The sequence below is a fragment of the Bacillus rossius genome, chromosome 1 (genome assembly GCF_032445375.1).
Source record: "Bacillus rossius redtenbacheri isolate Brsri chromosome 1, Brsri_v3, whole genome shotgun sequence".
NCBI lineage: Eukaryota > Metazoa > Arthropoda > Insecta > Phasmatodea > Bacillidae > Bacillus > Bacillus rossius.
The window spans coordinates 299,184,168-299,204,036 of NC_086330.1; the positions used below are offsets into that span (position 1 = coordinate 299,184,168).

The 19,869-nt window shown below is 38.0% G+C and overlaps 1 protein-coding gene across 1 annotated transcript; it reads right to left on the reverse strand.

Annotated features, from left to right (window-relative positions):
• Window positions 1-9,811: 9,811 nt before the first annotated feature.
• Window positions 9,812-16,336, reverse strand: LOC134527809 (uncharacterized). The gene is made up of 6 exons (XM_063360759.1): window positions 14,402-16,336; window positions 13,974-14,026; window positions 13,099-13,171; window positions 11,982-12,032; window positions 10,979-11,104; window positions 9,812-10,303 (listed from the first exon to the last, which is right to left on the reverse strand). The coding sequence occupies exons 1-5, from the start codon at window positions 14,640-14,642 to the stop codon at window positions 11,007-11,009; spliced, it is 516 nt and encodes a 171-aa protein (XP_063216829.1). The 5' UTR covers window positions 14,643-16,336; the 3' UTR covers window positions 9,812-10,303; window positions 10,979-11,006.
• Between the last annotated feature and the right edge of the window lie 3,533 nt (window positions 16,337-19,869).

The window sequence follows — 19,869 nt, forward strand, 5'->3', positions numbered from 1 at the left end:
CCTGAATAAATTGTGGTGTTGTGTGTTTTAACATTATACCTTCTTTGTTGCAGGTTTCATAATTAGTGTGCTAAAGTGGCTTATGATTTGAAATGGGGAAGTGTAAATTTCAATCTTCATGGCTGGGAAAAAGATGCAGTGATAGTGAACTGATGTGCATAGTATGTGACAAATCGATAAATGTGAGCAAAGGTTTTCAGGCAATAGCACAACATGCATCCATGTTAAAACACAGACAAAATTTTAAAGTCAAGCAGGCATATAACCAACTTCACCTCACAGTTTCACCCCCATCCTGTTCATCTGCCCCGTCTTCTTCAAGTGGTGGAACAGTGCTGTTGTACAATAACAGAGACAGAACTACAGCAGCTGAGCTTATGTGGTGTTTAAAGTGTGTTGCTTCTGACTATTCATTTTCTTCATGCAATGGACTGCAAGAAATATTCAAAGTTATGTTTGGTGACAGTGTGTTGCAAGACTTCTCTTTAGGAAATAACAAGGCTCATTACTTGGTTAGTGATGCTTTGGGTCCGTACTTCAAAAAACTTCAAATGCAAGATATGGTAGGTTCCTACTTTATTTTACTTTATGACAAAACCACAAATTCGTCTGGAATGAAGGAGCTGCAAACTAGTGTGCGGTATTGGTCAAATACTCAAAACAAAATTGTTTTCAGTCATTTAGAAACCTTTTACATAGGTGCAGCCACTTCTTCAGTCATCGTAGAAAAGCTGAATAATGCTTTGAACAGTTATATGCTTCCTTTGTCCAATTTGCTGATGCTTGGATCTGATGGTCCTAATGTCAATAAGTCAGTTGCTCCAAACTTTAATGACACCTGTGTATTGAATAAAAGAAAGCCTTTGATTGACATAGGTACCTGCAACATCCACACAATCCATAATGCATTTCTTAAAGGCATTTTGGAATTTGGAGAAGATGTTTCAGAACTTGTTTTGGATATACACAATTTTTTTGATGGATGGCCAGCTCGGGAGAAGTGATTTCATGGAAATACAGACATCTTTGAAGCTCCCAAAACATAATTTTGTAAAGCATTGCTCAAGTCGGTGGCTCACATTATGTTCAGCAGCAAATGGTTACAAGAGCAGTGGACTGCTGTGCGCAAGTATTTTTTGAGCTACATCCCCCCAAAAAAAAAACCCAACATTAATGGAAACCCCACACTACTTGAAAATTGCCCGTCAAGTGAAAAAGCCTACAATCAAAGCTCAAATATTGTTTGTAATTTCAAGTGCAACATTGTTTAGCAGTGTAACAGAGTTTTTTCAGAGAAATGAACCTCTAATTCATCTGCTTCAATCCCGACTTGAATCATTAGTTACTACTTTACTTGGAAGAATCTGCACCACAGACTGTCTAAAGAATTTAAAACTAGAGTGTGTTGAAGATGTGTTTTGTACACATAATTTGCTTCGCATTAATGATATTGTTGTTGGGGATGAAGTCAGAAATGCCTTGAATGGTACATCTGAAAAGGAAAGGAGTTTATTCTTCTTGGGTGTTCAAAAACATTTCACTGAAAGTATAAAGCACATTGTCAAAAAGTCATCACTTGGTTCTGCTCTTCTCAAGAGCTTATCCTGTCTCAATCCTGATAAAGAGATGTTTACCAGAGAGCTATCATAGCCTGCTTGAAATATCATGAGCTATGCCATGTGACGTCCCGAATGACTTGCTATTGGACGAATGGAAACTACTGCAAAGAGAGGAAGAAACCTCAACTGCATGTATGTCGGTGGATTTGTACTGGACACAGTTCATGGAGCTGAAGAATGTATGCGGCACTGGTCCAAAGTACCCTAACGTAACCAAAATTGTGAAAGCAGCACTATCACTTTCACATGGTAGTGCTGATGTAGAAAGGGGGTTTTCATCTTCATGTAGGACTTTGACCACTGATCGGATCTCAATGTCTGAAAGAACGTTATATGCAATAATGACTGTAAAAAGTGCACTGAAAAAGTATGATAATAAACCATATCTAGTCCCTATTATGGATGAGCTCTTGAGAATGGGACGTGTTGCTTACAAGAGTTATAATGCCTACCTAGAAGAGAAAGAAAGGAGAGAGAAAAAAAAGTTACTGGAAGAACAGAAATATCTAGAAAGAAAAGCAGAAGAAAAAGAACAACTAGAGAAGTTGAAAAATCAGAAAAGAACAATTGAAGAGGATGAGCAAAAGTTGAAGAAATGTAGGAAGGAATACGAAGAAATTGAAGGAAGTTGCTTAACACTTCTGGATGAAGCAAATGAAAGACTCATAAAAACACTGAAGAAAAGAGACTTCAAAGAAGTTGCATTGGCCCAAGCAATGATTGAAGGGGCTAAAAAAGTCCAAGTTCAAGCTGCTGAAACAAAGTGTGTACATCAAACTTTGACTACATCAATAGAGAAAAAAAAACAAGTTGGTTAAAGAATTTTTTCAACAGTCATTAAAAAAGAAAGACTGAAGTTTTGTTTTGTATAGAAAATGTGTAAGTGTATTAAAATAGCTTTCTGTGTTTATGTATTTTATATTTTGAATTTTTATATTAGCCTTTCAATTTAATATATAAGTACTTGGGGTTTTTTATAAAAAAATTTATATTGCAAATACTATATGCTTTATCTCATTCACTTGAATAAAATCACAATTGTTATTGAAACAATTTATTTAGGTTTCTATCTGCATTTGTATACTTTGTAATGGTTTATTAATAATAATGCTCTATAATATTTTATATGTAATAATTAATGTATACTGGAAAGGATATTGTGTGTATTTGAACTCAATTGTTACAATGAAAACATGTGAATAATCTTTGAGCTAGCTCATGTATGCAACATTTAAAATCATGTTGTTAAATGTATTATGTAAGTAATAAAACTAAAAGTTAAAAAGTAAATAAGGAAAATGGCAAGGGGTGGTTGGGGAGGACCATTTTCTTTATTTTGTTTTGTTTTTACACATATCACTTTGTCAATTTTTACTCCTTGAAAAGTCACTTAGTCACTTTTTTTAAAATCTGAAGTCACTTTTTCACTTTTTTTTTTTAGCCTTTTACCTGTTACAAGCCCTGAGAATATAATATTTTTATTACATATTGGTTTGGTTGCAAAAACCTATTACGGCTCAGTCTCAGGCCAAATATGATATTTCATTTTCTTCTGGATCAATCATTTCATCAATGTTTTGTTATGACGTCACGTTAAAATATCGTCCGTAAACCGTCTTTATAGATAACCAATTTTTTTATATTATTTCCAAGTTCCGCGCTCCCCACCCCTTCAACTCTTCCACACCGTCCTAGCTTCACCTTCCCCTCCACCTCTAGGCCTGTCGCGCATGCGCAGAAAGATTCTGGCGCATAGTACGAGCCTGTATTCAGGCGCTAGTACTCTACGACAGGCATCGGGATGGGAGCTATGTCTGGCTTGGTGTAGGGGTGGGAGCAGGCGGGAAGAGACCGTGGAGGTGGGAGAGTCTGGTGTCCAGCATGGTGTAGGGGTGGGAGCAGGCGGGAAGAGACCGTGGAGGGGGAAGAGTCTGACGTCTGGCTTGGTGTAGGGGTGGGAGCAGGCGGGAAGAGACCGTGGAGGGGGAAGAGTCTGACGTCTGGCTTGGTGTAGGGGTGGGAGCAGGCGGGAAGAGACCGTGGAGGGGGAAGAGTCTGACGTCTGGCTTGGTGTAGGGGTGGGAGCAGGCGGGAAGAGACCGTGGAGGGGGAAGAGTCTGACGTCTGGCTTGGTGTAGGGGTGGGAGCAGGCGGGAAGAGACCGTGGAGGGGGAAGAGTCTGACGTCTGGCTTGGTGTAGGGGTGGGAGCAGGCGGGAAGAGACAGTGGAGGGGGGAGAGTCTGACGTCCAGCATGGTGTAGGGGTGGGAGCAGGCGGGAAGAGACCGTGGAGGGGGAAGAGTCTGACGTCTGGCTTGGTGTAGGGGTGGGAGCAGGCGGGAAGAGACTGTGGAGGGGGAAGAGTCTGACGTCCGGCTTGGTGTAGGGGTGGGAGCAGGCGGGAAGAGACAGTGGAGGGGGGAGAGTCTGACGTCCAGCATGGTGTAGGGGTGGGAGCAGGCGGGAAGAGACCGTGGAGGGGGAAGAGTCTGACGTCTGGCTTGGTGTAGGGGTGGGAGCAGGCGGGAAGAGACCGTGGAGGGGGAAGAGTCTGACGTCTGGCTTGGTGTAGGGGTGGGAGCAGGCGGGAAGAGACAGTGGAGGGGGGAGAGTCTGACGTCCAGCATGGTGTAGGGGTGGGAGCAGGCGGGAAGAGACCGTGGAGGGGGAAGAGTCTGACGTCTGGCTTGGTGTAGGGGTGGGAGCAGGCGGGAAGAGACCGTGGAGGGGGAAGAGTCTGACGTCTGGCTTGGTGTAGGGGTGGGAGCAGGCGGGAAGAGACAGTGGAGGGGGGAGAGTCTGACGTCCAGCATGGTGTAGGGGTGGGAGCAGGCGGGAAGAGACCGTGGAGGGGGAAGAGTCTGACGTCTGGCTTGGTGTAGGGGTGGGAATAGGCGGGAAGAGACCGTGGAGGGGGAAGAATCTGACGTCTGGCTTGGTGTAGGGGTGGGAGCAGGCGGGAAGAGACAGTTGAGGGGGGAGAGTCTGACGTCCAGCATGGTGTAGGGGTGGGAGCAGGCGGGAAGAGACCGTGGAGGGGGAAGAGTCTGACGTCTGGCTTGGTGTAGGGGTGGGAGCAGGCGGGAAGAGACCGTGGAGGGGGAAGAGTCTGACGTCTGGCCTGGTGTAGGGGTGGGAGCAGGCGGGAAGAGACCGTGGAGGGGGTAGAGTCTGATGTCCAGCATGGTGTAGGGGTGGGAGCGGGTGGGAAGAGTCAGCGGAGGGGGGAGAGTCTGACGTCCGGCATGGTGTAGGGGTGGGAGTGGGCGGGAAGAGACAGCGGAGGGGGGAGAGTCTGACGTCTGGCATGGTGTAGGGGCGGGAAGAGTCTGACGTCCAGCATCGTGTAGGGGTGGGAGCGGCGAGAAGAGACCGTGTGACTAGAGTGGCAGCCAGCAGCTGAGTTGAGATATCATCCAGCTACGATCGTCGATCATCCTATTATTTTGCACAATGATTAATTACCGCTGCAGTTGTTAATAAGTTATGTGTAATTTTCTTCAAATTATATGTTAAACATATTTTTCACTCAAAATCTCAGGGGGGCAACTACCCCTATTGCCCCCCCCCCTCCCTCCAGGCGCCACTGGAAGTGTACGGTTGTATATTTGAAAGTTGACAGTAGTACGGTCAAAGCGTTTGCGTGTGAAGAACATAAGCCTGGTTTTTTCTAGGGATATATCCACACTATTGTGATCAAGCCAGACCTCCAATTTCTTCAAAGCCCCATTCATTGTTTCTTCTGCTTCAGTATGGTGTGAGGCAAGATGCTAGAGAACAATATCATCTGCATAGGCTAGGGAACGTACATGGGAACCAATGTGGAAAATTAAGTCCTGAGTGTACAAGATAAAGAGTAGTGGACTGAGGACGCCCTCTTGAGGGGTGCCGCAAAACACTTATCTGGGAAAGCTATGAGTTTTTCCTATCTTGATGTAAAGTGAGCGGTGTGACAGCATGGAGTGGAGAACTTTTATTATTTAGTGGGATATGCCAAGGTGCGTGAGTTTATACAGAAGCATAGGAATATTGACAGAATCAAAAGCAGAGACCAGGTCAAGATAGCAGGCAGTTAGGATATTCTTCTTAGTTATAGCCTCCTTAGCTTTCTGGACCAGAACAGAAATGGGATCAACAGAAGACAGAATTTTCGAAATCCAAACTGCTCATTGTGTATCAAATGATTGTGTTCTAGCCACCATTCCAAACGTAGTTTCAGGATGTGTTCAAAAGTCTTGGCTACACATGAGGTTAGTGCAATGGGTCTGTAAGAGGCAGCAAGAGCGGGGTTCTTCCGTGGTTTAAGGAGAAGGATGGCGAGAGCTTGTCTCCACTGATATGGTATTTGCCCATCTTGTAGTAACTTATTCATAATACATCATGTCCACTTAGTGGCATTTCTTGAATGTGGCAGTACGTAATGCCATCCAGTCCTGGTGATTTTTGTGTTTGTCTGAGAACGGCTTGATATTCTCTATAGGCTATCGGAGATGTCAGCACTGCTGTATCAAGACGACGGTGGTGATATCCAGATGGGATATCTTCATGGTGCATTGCCAGTCTAGAGGGTACATAGGCAGGAGTGATATTCTGGTGTATGGCTTCTACTAACTGTAGACCTAAATTCTCAAAAATTGAATAAGGTGGTTTATTTTGAAGTGCTCTTAGGACCCTCCACACCTCTTGAGTAGTGGTGTGTGCAGACATTTTGCAACAAAAAATCTTCCAGTGTGGTTTTTTACTACTTTTAACTGCTCGTTTGAATTTAGCTTGATGTGAGAGGTATATTAAAAAATTCTCTCTGTTACTTTCTTGCTTGTAAACATTGAATGCATTCAAACGCCTTTCATTCAAGCATGCACATTCTGCAGTCCACCACCCACAGTATGGTTGTCGTCTATTAGTCTTGAGTTGTTTAGAAGGAGAGCTGAGTTTTATGGCAGTGGTAATTGAATGTTGCCAATGATTGTAGATTTCTTGTATGGAGCTGGTAGACAAATTACTACTAAGGAGATGTTCTTCCACCCGAGTTTTACATAATTCCCATGAAATGCTGTGATAATCGTAAGAGTAGTGGTGAAGTGTCATTTGCTAGACAAGGATGGTTCTGACTATCTGTTGGTGTAGTAATAACTATGGGATAATGGTCACTGGCCATAGTATCCTGGAGGGTGGTACATTGAAAATCGTGAGCAATACGAGAAGAACAGAAAGTTAAATCGATTGCTGAGGCTGGACGGTCAGGTGTGTCCATGTATGTTATATGTCCAGTGTTCAGTAATACAAAGGAGGAATTGGTTATGAAGTCAACAAAGTGCCTTCCTGCAAAGTCTTGATCTGGATCTCCCCAGAAGGGATGATAACATTAAAATCTCCACCAATAAACAGGTTGTCTTCCTCCAAATTGAGTATGGCGTCCCATTCAGCTTGAGTAACGTTATGCCCGGGGGGAAGCATACAGAGAAATAAAAGTGATTTCACAGTCATTATGCCAGATAGTGCATGCCACAATTTCAACATTAGCAGGATCATTATCAATATGGCATGAAGTGGAGGCAAAATTGTTGTTGACAAGGATGGCAACACCATGCGTATATGGTGGTTCAACATGATACACTTTGTACCCAGATATGTATTGCCTGTGATGGAAATATTTCCAGTGAGTTTCTTGAAGCAAGATGATATCCGTAGGATTTTGGAGTACATGTTTTTGTAGAAGTTCTATTTGTAGTTGTAGAGACCTGCAATTCCACTGGAGGATTCTCATTAGATGGATTTAGTATGTTAAGTAGTGTATTGTCTTCCGGGGTGAATTTTTATTCTCAGCACTCGTAACAGGAAAGGGAGTGCTGGGCAGAGAGAGATAATAGGTGCAAATTGGACTGCACATATTGAATGGCTTCTCTGAGCCGAGGGTTTCGCTGTAGGCCTGCTTGGTCTAGGAACAGACTTAGGGCCTGTATTACCATCTCCGGATAAAGCTCTGAATAAAATTTCTTTCTTGAATAGCGTCCACGAACATATTACGACCTTTAAATAGTGATATTCGGAAGCCTATTCGCTGAATGAACTATTCGGTGGTCGGACGAGCCAATAAGCCCTTATTCAGTGAATAAGCACTTCGAAGGCATCGGGCCGATCAGCTGTGCTACTGAAATCAAATACGGCTGGAAGGAGACAGATGATTGTTGATAGTGATTCTGATGAGTTTTTGGAGATTATGCTTGCTAGAACAAGAATGGCGAAAACAATTAGATACCGTTCAGATAACTATCAAGAGTGGAGCAACAATGAATTTGTTATGTGCTTCAGAATCTCCAGACATTCAGCACTTCGGTTGCTTGAAGAAATTAATGGCAATATTGTGTTTAATACCAATAGGTAAACTATGCATTAGTTTATTTACCTTTAATTTTCTTTGTCATAAAATTTATAGATCAAACCTAACCAAAATTGTCCTTATTGTTTAGTGTGTTCAATATTTTTTTTGGGGTTGTGGTTGGGTGGGGTGTCTATTTTTTGGCCATTTGTTAAGACCGTGTCGCAATTCAAGAGTGTATGCACTCTCACTGGCCACTCTCCCTCTCAGGATTGTATACTCTCAGTTGGGACTGGAGAAAGTACCCCCTGTGACGTCAAGAGTGGGCGAGAGTACTCTTTGGGCGACTTGTGACACAGCGTTATACTTCATTCGAAAATAATCCTTTAGGGTTAAAATATTGCCCTAATCCGAACTGCAAATCTGTGATGCAAAACAAATTTAGGACTAGGATTGTTTGTCTACTTTAAACTGTAATGTAAATGTAAAAAACCGTTACTTAAAAATACGTTAAGCAATGTTTTATGTTGCCTGGCAGGTTAAGAAAAAATAGTGATTTGGAACAAAAAAATAAAATATTTTCAATTTTGCATGTGTTGTATTTAAAGTACTACCCTATTTTCTTTTATAGGAACTGTGCTCTGACAGCAAGGAATCAGCTTTTACTAGCTTTGCGATATTATGCAACGGGAAGCACACTTAACAACTGTTGGTGATATTGCTGGTGTGCACAAGACCACAGCTGGTCGTGTGATTAAGCGTGTGAGTGAAGCCATCGCTTCTCTGAGGCCTAACTTTATAACAATGCCATCAACACAAGAAGAGGTGCAAGATACACAGCATGGCTTTTTCAAATTGCTGCTTTTTCTAGAGTTGTTGGCTCAATGGACTGCACCCACATTAAAATAAAGTATCCAAGTGGTGAAGTGCCTGAAGTATTTAGGAATAGGAAGGGTTATTTTTCCCTTAATGTTCAAACTGTGTGTGATGCTAAACTGAAGGTCAGAGACATAGTTGCTCGTTGACCAGGGTCAACACACGATGCAACAATTTATAATAATAGTGTTTTGAAAGCCAGGTTGGAGAGAGGTGATTTTGGAAACTCTGTAATTGTAGTTGACTCTGGTTATGCTCCCAGCTTGCACATTCTTCCACCATTCAGAAATCCTGCACAACGAGGCTTTAGTAAGAACAAGAAATCCTGTTGAAAGGTAGTACAGGGTGCTTAAAGCCCGGTTTCCAGTGCTTGCACTGGGTATACAGTTACAGCTTGAAACTGTACAAGCTGTAATTGTTGCCTGTGCAGTGGTACATAATCTTGCTATTGATAGTAATGATCCCGAACCACCTGTTGACCCTGCTGAACGGGAGAGAATTGGGAGGGTTATTGAAGAAGGCAATATTCCTCTTGTTGAAGACGTAGACGGTCCAGAAGCTCTTAGACAGACATTTGTGCAGTATTTTGAGGAAATGAGGTAAACATATAGGCAGGCTTTGTTGGTAATCAAGTATACCTCTGCCAAGTGGTAGAATTTTAATGGTTTTAAATTACAAAACACTAACTAGTATTTTAAAGATTTTATTACTATTTAACTGTTTCAGAAATTTTTCAAGTTGGTTTTTATGCTCACTGAACTTTGTAATGTACTACAAAAAGCCATGTTGTATTAGTGTGGGCCTCAATTTCAGTCATCACATAAACAGACTCAATGTATTGTAACATTTGACAACTTTGGATGAAATACTGCTACTTTATTATTATTGGTCAAAATTTTGTGATGCAAACAAGATTGGAAAAAGTGTTTTTCCCAGAAAGACAAGTAGATTTAAAGGGCAGAATACAGTATGTTAAAAAAAACAACTGAGACTTACCATGTACATGAATGCCATAACCATAATATGTATGCTTTTTTAGAGCCTAGTCTTCAGAGTTCACTTTTTGGAAACGGTTATATTCTGTTTCGGATACAATACACAAGTAATAAAACATTATAATTCTGATATTATTTACTGATTAAACTATATACACACAAGATTGGCCTAACTTTTATTGTGTTATATAGACCAGTAAACCTATTATAATATTGAATTTTTTCTCGTCAAATCAATTAAAGTTGCTTCTTTGATTTTCAACTCAGTCTCTAATAGTACAATTTTTTTTTCTTCAGCTGCATATCTATTTCATGCCTTTCTGACTCCCGTTTCTCTCTTGTGCAATGCTCTTTCCACAGCAGCTGTTGCTGCAAACAGGCTAGGTTTTTCTTTTCAGTGGCCCAGCCACTGAGCCGCTCCCCATTTAAAGAGACTGTTGCTGATCTGCGTGTCTCCTGTGCCATGCATTTTGCTGTTTGGGTGTGGCTGGTACCTGCAAAAAATTTTGTAAGGGCCTTCAAGTTATTTAGTGTACAAACTGAATTAATTAAATACCTACGCAGTTCTGGTAAAGCACATACTAAAAGTAAAAGCTAGCATTAGCAATAAAAATGTATGCTAGCTGTTGTCCACAACTTTTCCAGTATAGAGTTTAAAACCATGATAAATTAATTTGTCTGATATTGAGGCTGTGCCAGTGATCAAATTTGTACACTGATTCACCAAGGCATTTTTATGTGCACCTTCCTAAAAATCATAATCATCATGGTAGGGGCTGAAATGATAACTAAATTGTTTATTTATTTTAGTGGGGCTAGTGGCTAAGAAGCCAGAGTATTTGCCCCCTATCACGGTGATCCTAGTTCATGCCCCCTTGTTATATTTCCCAGAAGAAATAAACTAAAGCTGACCCACCTAAATTTTTAGGGAAATTTTAGTCACCCTCCTATTTTTAAAGTGTTTATTTGCATAAATAACACATGACAGCGACTTGTGCAATATTAAACTTTAAAAAAAACTACATGTTGAATGAGCATGTTCAACATCTTAACTGAAATGCATATCCTATTTACACAAGATTCGAAACCATTAACTAGACATATGTATAAAACAGAAAAACGTACATAACAAATAACCTTGCACATGTACTCTTAATAAACCTACTTACCATTTACAGGTGGTAGTTCACCCTCTTCTCACATTACTGCAGCTATCTTTCTTTTCAATTTCTTATTTTTGGCAGATTTCAACATCGCAGACTTGTATGATGACCAGTCACTGCTTCCTCCTGGAACTAATTGAAAATGATAATTTTTACTAACAATACACTATCATTATAAAATGATCTAATCTACAAAATCAATCTAATCCAACTTATTGCAACTTGCCTGAACTCTGAATATTATGCACCTTTCTTAACTTAGAATGAGAATAGTGGCATTTGGTTGTGGTAGGACAAAGTGATGCAGACATCAACTTGTAACAAAAAATAAACAAACAAAAAAATTGTACACTGATCCTTGCATTAGTCATGCAAAAGATATTGCTGGTCACATCAACTTCTCTAAGAAAGAAGTTACAGCAGACATCAGCCAGAGCCTGGAGCACAACAGCAAGAAATCTTACAATGTGTACAAGAAAACTCCACATGTATAACATTCAGTGATAGTGAAGTAATGATAAGTGGGTCAAATGACATTGCGAGAAACCAAGGCGAAGCTGTTGTTCGAACTGTATGTAGAAGATAACTTCAACAAACTGAAAGTAAAACATGTCATTGTAATCAGCATCCCACACAGGATACACCCTGTGTAAACATAGCAGTAAATCAAACAAACTGTAGATACAGAGAACTATGCATGCAGAATGTAAATTACCTTAATGTTAGCAAATTTGACAAATGGTTGGTAAGGGACAAGGCAGTTAACAAGACAAAATGAGTTTCCTATTTCTTTCCTGCAAATCATGTATAAAATAATTTTTCATGTTACTTTAAAAACAAAGAAATTCACTCTTCTTTTATTCAGATATTCAATACAATTGTTGCAATTAAATCTATCACAATCAACAATGCAACGAAACAAAAACTAAAGGGGTATATTAATATCCTGCAGAAAAAACATTTAATTTTTGCAGTGGTATAAATGACTGGAATCATTACATGCACTCACCTGTTTCAAACATTTCTTGAGCATAGGTCTCACGATCATCGATGTCGATATCTGAAACATTTGATAAAGTTTTATATCAGAATGAATTTATTACAAAATAATATTACACTGATTATGCTTTCCAATATAAAGGAGCTTAAAGAGTAAATTGAGGCTCCAAGGTGACTGACTAAATGGTATAAATTTCAGTTTAAAAAAATATTTTGGAAATCAAAGGAAAAAAGGATGTAATTTCATATTCAAAAAAACTCCATCGTCAAATGATTCAATTTCTGTGACAAATATTACCTCAATGTGTACACATGTGTACCAAAAATTTGCCTTGAGTGCTTGAATGTGTGTAAAACTTTAAAGTTTAATGAAAAACTGAATTATGAATATCTATATTACTGCTCCCTCTATCCATAGTGACATGAATATCTGTTAGGTCCTACCTACATGTAATAATCATAAAGTGTACTGTGGCATTCAACAGAAACGCATACACTGAATAGCTTCATATTGCCAGATATTGACAAACAAACAATGTTTCTGTTCAATAGTTCCTATACACATGCTAAAAAGTTTCCAAAAGACTTTAACATGTCATACATAGAAAAATGTAGCAGCACCAGCCAAAAATATCCACTTTACAACAAATTAACTGAACCTATATTTGAATGGCTTAGAATAAAAACCTCGTAAGTACAAAAACTCCGATTTGACAGCGAACATAAAAAACATAATTTACTTGTATACGAAGCTCAAATTTTGCTTGACAGAAAACAGTACTGTGAAAAAAATTACTTGTTTCACCATTATATTGTGTGAGATACAAGGTTTGCGTTCCTAAACCATTGACAAGTAATTTAAAAAAAACATTGTGGTCTGAGGTTTTCATTCTAAGCCATCGATTTGTATGTTTACGAAAATTTGGGTTCCAAAACATAAAAATATTTGTATACTTCCTAGCATTTCCTTACAAACCCACCCTTGTATTCCGGCACCGCTCCACCCAGGGCCTTATTTCCTACCACATTGTGAGGGCCTCGGTGCAAAAGGTCACCACACTTTCATCCAGTACCCACTCCCATATTAATAGCGTGTAGAATAAAATATTATATAGTACATAACTCACCCAGCATTTCAACCATTTCACAGGAAATCTCTTTGCCATCCACTTCAGTCACATCTGGTCCCATGCATACCACCTACGCATCACATTAAACAACATATATTTGTAAATGGGTTGTGTCCACATAACAAATTTGTTAAACAGAAAAGTTTAGTATGTAAAAAGTAAATAAACCTAAAATGAGTACCATGTAGCTTAACATATATTTGACAAATTATACACTATAATGTGGCCAGCTAGCGGTATAAATGTCACACATACTACTATGGTGTCTTTCTACAATCTGTACAAACCTTACAAGGACTTATTTTGTTAGACCACTATGCCAACCAAGAATATCTTCAGTACCTAGTTGTTTAATTTATTATGTTTTATTATTAGTCTGTCTATTTGGTTAGCTGGTTGCAGAATTGCAAAAAGTCTGGTTTATGGCAAACATACACGAAATTGAGTATCACGCACAAAATAATTTAATAAATACTTAAATAGTACCCACAGTTGAGCTCTATCTCAATCAAGCAATAGACTATGAAATGCTTTGAAACACGAGGATTTTGTACATTATAGAAACAGCCTGTTTTTAATCAACATTCAGAATTCCTTGACCCGTTAATCCTTTTAGATGTTAACACTGGTGGTATTTGAAGTCTAAACTTGAAAGAGAGTACGTCTAATTGAAAATATGATAACTGTATCATACCAAGCATCAGTATGCACTGATAGCGTTGTGTGGCATTGCCACGTTTTTTCTCTTGCACACCAAAAATAAGTGAAAATAATGGTTGCGCTGTGTCTTTTTACATAATTGCGACCTAACTTTCAGCCTTCAACATCTACCAGAAAGTTACAATGTAAATGTTTTGTTATACTGTACTCACCTTTACTGCTGGCATGTTTTCCTGCTCTGGAGCTGGAACTGGTGCAGCATCAGCTGCATAAAAAATAATCATATTATTTAGATTTAGATTTAAAACTATTACAGCTTGAATTATAAGGCCAGAGAAAAATATTATGTAAATGTAATTTTTTTTTCAAGCAGATGGAGACTTAAAATTTTGTGAACCTGGGTAGAACATACATAAGCCTCAACTGATGTGTAGAAACTAATAATCATTAAAATACTTTGTCTTCTATTCATTGTATTCCAGATAAATATAAATAAATTTTTTTATTTTATATTGTGAAATTGACTTGTCCAATGTCTTTGCATAAAATTGTACTTAAAAAAAGAACCAATGGATGCAATAAACGAAACTAAAATTGTATTTACTTTAATTACAAAAGGTTGACAGATTCAGGCTCTTACATATCCTATCACGATCGAAAACACTTTCCATTCCATCTGCAGAGAGCTGAAGTATTTCCTTAACCTGCTCCACAGCAGGATTAACTTTAATTTCCACAGATGGTCCACCTCCGGTTTTATGTAGTGCTTGGCGATGCATTGCGGCATCTTTCCTCGCTTCCCTCTTTAAGGACTCCCACTTTTGTCTCAAATCCTTGACAGTCCAATGTTGTATTGTCATACAATTGTATCTGGCAGCCATGTCTTCCCATGCTTTATTCTGAAATTATAATAAAACAACTTATAGGTAATTGGATACAATGAATGTGGTCCCTTATTATCACGTCACTTTTATAACAAAATAGTTTGATAGGTTAACTTACCTTTTCTGTACAGGTTACGGCATCTGTCTTATTGTTTTCAATTATTTTCGAACATGCGCACGAATTGAACTAACTTCGTGCATTCTTCTTTACTGTAATTAGAGGAGCGCACACATTTCGCTACTTTTAATTCAGCCATATCTAGCCTCACAAAGCGCAAATATGTATTGAATAATATAGTGAAGATGATAGCAGAAAAGGAAACAAAAAATCGTCGGAATAACCAAAACTGGCAACACTACAACATTATTATTCACTATCTTAGCAGGGTTTTTAATACCAACGCTTAAAAAAATACACTAGAGGTGTCGAAATCATCAGATAAATTGCGAATAGCTATTTGGTCACTATTCGGCGATTGTAATACACGAGGATGAAGATATTGAGCGAATAGCTTATTCAGTCTATAGCTATTCACGGCTTTTATCCAGAGTTGGCCCTTAGTTGCTTAAGTATCTGTTGAGGAGATATCGCTTAATTATTAGCCTTGGAGGTCTCTGGTGTGTCATTTGTGTTAAGAGCTTCATTTACCCCGCTGGAAGTAGTTTGTTGCATTTTATAAGAAATCCCATTCCCATCGGCATCTTCATCAGGTCGAAATTGGGAATAGTAGATTGCAGTGGGTGAAAAGTGGTGCATGTCTTGCCCTTTTGAATGTGGATATGTATAGTTGAAGATCTTTTTGCCTTTTTACGTACTTCAGAGGGAGATGGTAAATGCATATCTGCCAACTTATTCGATTTTCCCGTAATTTGTACGGAAAATAATTCATATTACGATTTTTGTCTGTTCAAAAATCCAGTATAATATTTTAGTGCCCATATAAATGTACCATTTGAGCAGCATTTGTTATTGTTTAACAACATGGCATCCGCGATAATATGAGAAAAGTGGAGTCAGAGAAAAATCGTTCCGAAAAGAAAATAATTTTTGTAAGTTTCGTGGTACACAGCAGGATGGATGGCAACTGATCTTGCTAATCTTTTGTTTGTGCGGAAGAGTCCTGAAAGTAATTTTTGTGAGTTTTGTGGGTACACAGCAGGTTGGCTGGAGACGAGTGATGACGACTTAACTGTTTATGTACGAGTGTGGTAAATATTTTATAAGTTAGCACTTGTACGAAACGTAAGATAATATGATTTCATAATGGCTACAAGTAGTAAAAAACAATATGGACATGTGTTTCCGTCATCTTACTCAGAATTATATCCTTTCATTACTAAGAGTGAAAAAGGCTCTAATTTTGCGTTTTGTAGTGTTTGTCGTTGCGACATTAATGTTTCCCATGGCGGCAAGCACAATATTTCCTATCACGTCAAGAGCTTGAAACATGCAAATAACGCGAAGCTTGCAGAAGAAAACAAAAAAATCAGTAGTTTCTTTTCCTTGAACCATAAAATACAGAGGTTATATAGAACAGCATCTTCTATGCTGTTAAACGAAACACTGTTTGCTGCGCCCCTAGCGGGTGTGAACCCCAACTAACTCGCGCAGCGCGTGATTTGAAACGGCCTACATGGCACGGTTTTTAAATTTGTACTATACTACACTTAACCTAACCATTTATTTCGAAATATTATCACTTAAAAAGAGATATATTCACAATATGTACATACAAAATTTTTTATATATATATATATATATATATATATATATATTTAAAATACACCAATCTCTTTAATTAGTTAATACTATACAAATACAAATATTTAAATTCGCTTTTATATTTAAACATAAAAATACATACATTATACATAATACACCAATATATCCTTAAGCCATGGGTGTATCATATTTACTAAGGTAAAAAATTTGTAGGTTATGTAAACTAACCAAAGTGTAACCATGGAGGCCATGATATCTCCAATGTTTGGAATGCACAAAACTGAAAATTATATTTAATATTTCAATTTAGAAATGCTGGGTCTTCAATACTATTACTGCAAAAAAATTAATAATTTGCAATGTCATAAAAAAATTCACCCAAGGTATTTATTTGGGCACATTTTTTAGGCATGGTCTGACTCCTAAATCTAAAATGTACACTTAAATGGGTGTAGGCGAACAATATAATTTGTAAAAGTCTATATAAACTGAGAATAATAATTTTCACCAGCCGAAATGAGTGGAGTAGGAAATTTGGGGAAATATTAATTTAAGTTCAAATAAAACCAAGCATCTTTAAATAGACTTGTCATTTGCTACGTAATATTGATTTGTTACCATTCTCGTGTAATTACTCCCAAAATGTTACTATAAATGTTTGCGTTGTTAGGCATTTTTGCAAACAATGAGAGGGATGGATTTTCATAAAACTACTACCGTAAAATGGGGTGAATAGGGACATCTAGCATGGAAAAAGATTAAAATAAAATTAAAAGATTAAATTAAAATATATTTTCATTACTTAAGTGGATAAATTTGATGTAGTCATAAATTTATATTGTTAATATATCATACAATACATTGTGATTGTTAGTTTTGTATATACTTTATTTTCAGTTGTTGGCACACAAATATGGTCATCTGTTTTTATTTAAAAATTTATACTGCCAGAACTTTATCCGCACGTATTAGAAAATGTTCGTTATTGTATTGATACATTTTTTTTATTTTATCCTTAAAGTTTTGTGATGTTACTTAGACATCTTTCAATTTTATTTATATTCTTAGTTAATTACTTATAAAATGTTTTGTGAGTACCTGTCAGTTTTACTACTAATTTGGGGTGTATCGGGACATAATTTTATGATCAAAGACAAACTGCTCAGCTACCTATTTACCTACCAATCTCAGTGATTTAGTTTTCGATATGTTGGTATTCATTTTTTGCAGGTGATCTACTTTATCATTTTTATTTCATTTTTAATTTTTTCCTATTGGTACATCTGTTAAGTGTACTATTGTGCTGTGTACAAACAGAATAACTCATTGTTGGCACAAGTAGGTTATTTGTTTGGTTAAGTTTATCAGACGTTGTGTATATAGAATATAATAGTGTTTAGTTGATGACTAAATATTTGTACTGTAAACATACAATATCCCTAGGGTATATAAGTGTGAGTCTACAAATTTTTGTTTAAAAAAATAAACATTTTCACACGTTCACGATCAAGCCTGCTACGTTTAACATCACATATGTTTCCAGCCGTGCTGAAAAGTCTTTCACTAAAAACAGTTGAAGAGGGAATGCACAAGTATTTCTTTGCTAGCAACTGCAAAGTTGGAAATTTTTTTCTTGAATTCCAGTATTCTGCAACAGACGTGCTGGGTGACACGTTTTCTGCGAAGTAAGTATCACACTCATTTTCAGCAGTTTGCAAGGGAGAGGTTCTTTCAGCTTGGCCAAATAATCTGTTGTACTGTGATCACATTTCTGTTGGAATTCCTGATTTATCACTGGTCTTGAAATGGGAACTTTCCTCAGCCCAAAACATTTAAAATAAAAATTATTTACAAATAGCTGTGTGTGTAAGAATTTATTTAATATGTTAGAATGTGTGAATAAAAAATATAATTTATCATTACATACTGTGCTTTGAAAAACTTTGTTTGCTTCCACCAGAAGATGTGATTTTGCCATAACCAAATCATCTTTGTCTTTAAATGGCACTTTCTTAAATCTTGGATCGAGTAATGTGGCAATCTGGTAAATAGGGTGTTTGTAAACATCTTCAAAACGAAGTTTTAATGATGCCTGGAGATCATTTTTCATGCCTTGTAGGCCTGAACCTACAGGAGCTGGTTTGCTAAGTTCATAATCAACTATTTGCAGCAATGGGATTACCTAGACAGGGTGGCCACTCACCGGGAAAACCGGGAAAACCGGGATTTATCAGGGAAATCACGTTGATCGGGAATTATCAGGGAAATGTCAGGGAATTTTTTTAATAACCGGGAATTTTTTGTGTCATGTATATTTCCCTGCCAACAATTACGGATTTTCCGTAATTATTACGGATTTAATACAATATTACGTAATTACGGAACATCGCTGGTTTATTACGGAAACGAGGCTTTGTGCTGCTGGGTAACGGAAAAAAAATTCCGTTTCTGGTGTGCGTGTTTCGTGAACGCAGTTCGAATACATCACGTGGTTGCGCAGATAACGGAACTGATAAATGTGCGCATGTACTGTCGAAATAAGTAGATTAATTGTTGTGTTTTGTAATAGAAATGGTACGGTATTACGTCCGTTGTACGATACAACTAGTACATATTCTCGGACTTTTCGTCTGTTAGCTACTTACATCACGATAATTTTTGTACGGTACTTTGGCTAACCTGTCTTGTGTTATTTACTTTCTTGAAAGCCATTTTTTCCATCAAAGTGTTTTTGTCGTGTGTACAGACGTGAAACCTTTTTATGTTGTTCGATAGTGTTGTGTTCTTCAGTGCCGGTTGTAGAAATGAAGCGTGTGACAGAACAATGTGTATCTGGGTCAAAAAAAAAAAAAATAACGTTATTCTTCAGAACTTTCGACCAAACTATATAAAAGAATGGTCATGCTTGTCATCTTCAAATGTTGTGGAACGCCACGCTTTTTGTAATGTATGCACGTGTGACTTTTCGATTGCGCATGGTGGAAGGGATGACTGAGGACGGCATATTGAATCAAAGAAACATGCAGAACATTTTAAAGCCGTGACGAGCAATAAATCTATATCGTCGTTTTTCGCTACATCTGAAGAAACGAAAGTAACAAACGCAGAGTTATTGTTTACAAGTTTTTTGGTAGAACACAATTTACCGACAGCAGTAGCCGATCATTCGGATAATTTGTATAGAGCTATGTTTCCGGACTCAAAAATTGCACAGAAATACAGCTGTGCGAGAGCAAAAACATCTGCTTTAGTGGAGTATATGGCTGGTGAAACTAAATTGAAACTGTTGAATCTTTAGTAAGTGGACCATTTGCTTTAGCTACAGATGGGAGTACTGATTGTAATGCAGTGAAGATTTATCAATTAGTTGTTTCACAACTAGAAATGTTACACTTCAAAAATGAATTAAAGAACAGTTATCAAAAGTTGTGTGAAAAAATGTTTGAGCACTCGCCACTGAAATACCCCATTACATAAAACAAAACACAGACTGCATGTCAT

Coding starts and splice junctions, on each gene's coding strand:
- LOC134527809 (XM_063360759.1), bottom strand. CDS start 14,642: ATGGCTGCCAGATACAATTGTATGACAATACAACATTGGACTGTCAAG. Junction 12,033..13,098: donor TGAAATGGTTGAAATGCTGG/GTGAGTTATGTA, acceptor CAAATGTTTCAG/ATATCGACATCGATGATCGT. Junction 11,105..11,981: donor TCAAGAAATGTTTGAAACAG/GTGAGTGCATGT, acceptor ATTTTCAATTAG/TTCCAGGAGGAAGCAGTGAC.